Raw genomic sequence first — 4,204 nt, forward strand, 5'->3', positions numbered from 1 at the left:
CAGGATTATATCAACCCCTTAAATTCCCCAAAGTTAGCATTTGTGTGAAAAATGCAGATTCTGCTAAGGACCAGCCTCATATCAGGGCTTCTGAGAGAAGGGGTGTCTGACAGTGGCAAAAACAAACCATTCGAAGTCAAACCGTGGGTCTAAGCTGGCAGCCTATGCTCAGCTGGAGACAGCTTTCCAGCCTGCCTTCTCTCTGTTTTGCTTCTTTTCTCTCAGATCTGTTTCCTCTGGAAATCTGCAAACCGCTCTCTAGGTTTCCTTTTGATTATCCTATGAATCAGCATCCCGTGACCCCAGCCCCTTAATTATTAAGGATACAGTAGGAGCATATTTTCTTTCAACATTGCAAACGAATTCAGATAACCGCCTGCCTCTGTGAAACACAGACCGTAACCTACCTGGGGGAACCTGAAATTTCTAGTCCTGAAATTACCATTTCTACCATACCTGGGTCTAGGCCTGCTGTGTCCCAGGCCAACTTTGACCTCATGAATCTGCCTCCCTTTGTTATCTTTCTGACAAGCTGGCTCATAGTGTAGCTGGCTTTGTTTCTTCACATTTGTGAAGCCCCTCATATAATTCATATTATTTTTAATTTCCACATAGTTAAGAAAGCATATATTTTCAAACTCATCTTTTCAGAGTTCTTTCCCACAGCCTAAAGGGCTGTTCTGGAGGTCCTAGCCTTTAACATTCTGCTGAGACATTAGCCACACCTCTGCCACCCGGATTCATGCTATCTCTGATCCTTATGGAGTCATTAAGGTTAACAGGGAGGACATTGCTCAAAGGAAGATGAAAATATGCACATTATTATACAAACAAGCCTTATGTCATGGCGGTCCACAGCAGGTCCTGTCCCTGAACCCTGACATTCTGTCCCCAATAAGGCCATGCCAGACTTAGTAAGATTCCATTCCAAACCAGAATTGCAGATTCCACAAATAAACCAACTTGCTGCTCCACAGGAGTGACTCCCCTGCAGCCCTGACTGTGGTCCACTGAGAGCAAGAAGTACCACCATTGTCCAGTGGTGGAGAGAGGCCAAGTATTGCATCTGGGGACCCAGAAAGGAACAGCAAGATGGAAGTTGGGGATCCAGACTGAAAGACAGAGGTACAGACCTGAGGATGTCACCCCTCTGCTACACTCTGCATCTGTCACTACATGAAGCTCCCTGCCTCATCTGGTGATGCCCGGCTCGCACGTGTCCTTAAAAGGATGGCACCTTCCCGTCTGAAATGATCCCTGACTACAGTTCTGTCCTCAGGAGTCAGGGCAGAACCTCTCATCATTCATCTCTTTTCTCTGTGGATTCCAGTGCCCTTATCTTGGACTCTGTGCCTTCCTGGTTTCTGTTGAATAGTCTCACAGTTAACCTCTGAGGACAGCCATGCAGGGAGAGGGCAAGGAGTAGATAGCCTCACTGAGAGATCCCAATTCCCTGGTTTTTTGTCAGCCACTTCTTCCCCACAGATAAATTTCAGTGAAGATTTCCTGTAGGAATGTTCTGGAAAGATGCACATCTCTTCTCATATTCATTTATTTCCAGGAACTGGGAAGATGCTTCAATTGCTACCAGGCCCTGCCTCTAAACACACACACACACACACACACACACACACACACACACACACACTGTGTGTGTCCCTCCTCCCCTCTCCCTTACCCTCCCCGACACAGTTGTACCAGAGATATAGATGAGAATGCAAAGGTGTTTATTGGTTAGAAAAGGTCTGGTTAGGCAGTGCAGACAGAGGAACTGGATCTTCACTACTGTGATCTTGGCAGTAGCAGATGAGCTAAGGTACAAAGTGCTGGCATTGAACTAAAATATCTCATCCAGGTGAACAGGAACCACTGGATACATGGGACTCTCCTGTGAAGTTCTATTGTTACAGGCAACTCTGTAGAACTTCACCGATCCTGTAGTTTGGTATCTGCATTGGGTATAAATCCTTGCCGGAGTTGTGAGGTTACAGAAAGTTACAGATACCTGAGAGGAACTGTTATGACAATTTGTACTTCTCCCGTCTTTACAGGTTATATGTGGATTGCCACACACATCAACAACACTAGCAAAACTTGTGTGAAGAAAAGTATTTATGCCCTTACATCTTCCTGTATAACTGTTGACACGCAGCATGGCAGCATTACATTGGGGGTAGGAGCTATTATAGATGTGCTGGATGGCAAACCACTGGGAAGGGGTTGGTCGCTGGCATGAGGCAAGCATTGAGACAAGTCCCAGCAGCAGAAGGAGACAAAGTCTGGACTCAAGCGGCTTCACACCCATGTTTCCTATGAGAACAGAAGAGAAGTGACTACTCTCACCTTGGCTCACTTTGCCCTCTCTCTTCCTGAAGGCCCTCTGCTGTCACTAGGTCCACGGTACCACCTCTCCTGGACACTGCCCCATCACTGCCCCTCATATCCCAGACCCGGACAGTCAGTGTCTTACCCAGTGTGCGTTGTGGCTCCTGTGGAACTGAGTGCTGGCTGTCCTGGAAATCAGGGATAATGGGTGAGCTCCACTTGGACCCACAGATATAGAACAGGATCTGTGGGTGGAGCCTGTGCCTCAGAGTCTTCAACGTGCAGAACCCACAGATTGGTACACTGCCTGCTTGTGCAACCGGCCTTCTGTTTCTTCCTTGGCCAAGCCATGGTGCTGCTGGTAGCATTGTAGGACATCAAATTCCAAGTCTTCTTGTGCAGGGCAGTTTGAAGTCTGAATCTGAACTCTACATAGAAATCTCTGTGCTGCCTGTTGACTGACTGCAGACTTCATGACTGTTTTCAGTAATGGACAGACCAAGTTTTCTATTGCCTGGCTACAACTTAGAAACAAAGCCTTGGGAAGCCAGAATCATAAGAAAGATTACCATTTCTGTCCTTTATTTTTAAAATTCTATGATGTTGAGGTGTGCAGAGATGGCTCAGTGGTTAAGAGCACTTGCTGCTCTTCCAGAGGACCCAAGTTTCCTTTCAGCACCTATGCTTGGTGGCTTAAGACTGCCTGTAATTCCATTCCAGGACATCTGATGTCTTCTAATAGCATCTGGTGGCATGTTGATACACATGAACACAGACACACAGAGACACATAAGCACAAATAAGTCTTAGGGATCGGTGAGATGTCAGTGGTTAAGAGAACGTCCCTTCTTCCAGATTTCTTCCCTTCCAGAGAAACCCAGTTTGTCACCCAGAGGTCACAACTACAGATAACTCCAGCTCCAGGGAAATCAGACACCTGTTTGGTTTTTGTTAGTACCTGTACATGCCTGGTACATGTACCTGTACACACACAGCACATGTGAGTGCAAACACATGTGAAAGTTAAAAAATAAACTTTAAAAATTGCATTTACAAACAATAAGCAAAACCTTTACTCAAGACATACTGCACTGCATTCTTCTGATCGGTTCCTGTATAAGATTCCTTTCTACATTTCCAACTACACACATTTGCCTCCAGAGCTAGTACTAATGGTCTAGTCTTATGGACCTGAAGGAGAACATCACTTTATGTAAGATGTCCAAGAACATATCAGCCAATATAAAACAATACACTACACCCAACAAAATTTTTATTTCTGTTTTTCTTTGTGCTGGGATTTGAACCTGTGGCCTTGTGCACTCTTGAGAAATGATCTGCCACTGAGCTCCATCTCCAGTGTCACATAGATAAGAGTTTGGCTTCAATAGCTTAAATGCCTCTCTAAGTTTTTGTTATCAAAACCTCCCTTGCATTCCAACCAGCTGCACACTTCGGTTATGAAGGACAGCCAGAGTTACATCCTAGTAGTAAGTCCTTAGGTCTTTTCCACACTTGATGACTATCATAAGGTATTGTCTCCAGAAATACTTCCTCAGTTGACCTATAAACCACAGTGAGTATTTGGCTGTCCCAATATATAGATTGATGTCTTTTTGTGCAGATTCCATTGGTGAGAGGTTGTGCCCAACACTTGGTATTTCTCCAGTCCTTAGATCCTCTTACAAGGAAACTCTTGACCTATTCACTGACAGATGCCCAGGGTCAGCATAGTATTTGACAGAGCCCTGCCAAGTGCTCGGGCTGTCTATATAAATGCCAGTGCACAGCATTTATAAAATTGTCACAGCAAGCATTTTTTAGGGACTTATTGAGGGTGCTATGAAGTGTTGAGACAAGATGTGACTCTGTAGACTGG

The 4,204-nt window shown here is 45.2% G+C and overlaps 1 protein-coding gene across 1 annotated transcript; it reads right to left on the reverse strand.

Moving 5' to 3' along the window:
* Positions 1 to 1,713: 1,713 nt before the first annotated feature.
* Positions 1,714 to 2,523, reverse strand: Rnase2 (ribonuclease A family member 2). The gene is made up of 2 exons (NM_001007015.1): positions 2,471 to 2,523; positions 1,714 to 2,310 (listed from the first exon to the last, which is right to left on the reverse strand). Exon 2 carries the CDS (start codon positions 2,303 to 2,305, stop codon positions 1,838 to 1,840), a length of 468 nt encoding a protein of 155 aa, NP_001007016.1. The 5' UTR covers positions 2,306 to 2,310; positions 2,471 to 2,523; the 3' UTR covers positions 1,714 to 1,837.
* Positions 2,524 to 4,204: the final 1,681 nt, after the last annotated feature.

Source organism: Rattus norvegicus, chromosome 15 (genome assembly GCF_036323735.1).
Source record: "Rattus norvegicus strain BN/NHsdMcwi chromosome 15, GRCr8, whole genome shotgun sequence".
NCBI lineage: Eukaryota > Metazoa > Chordata > Mammalia > Rodentia > Muridae > Rattus > Rattus norvegicus.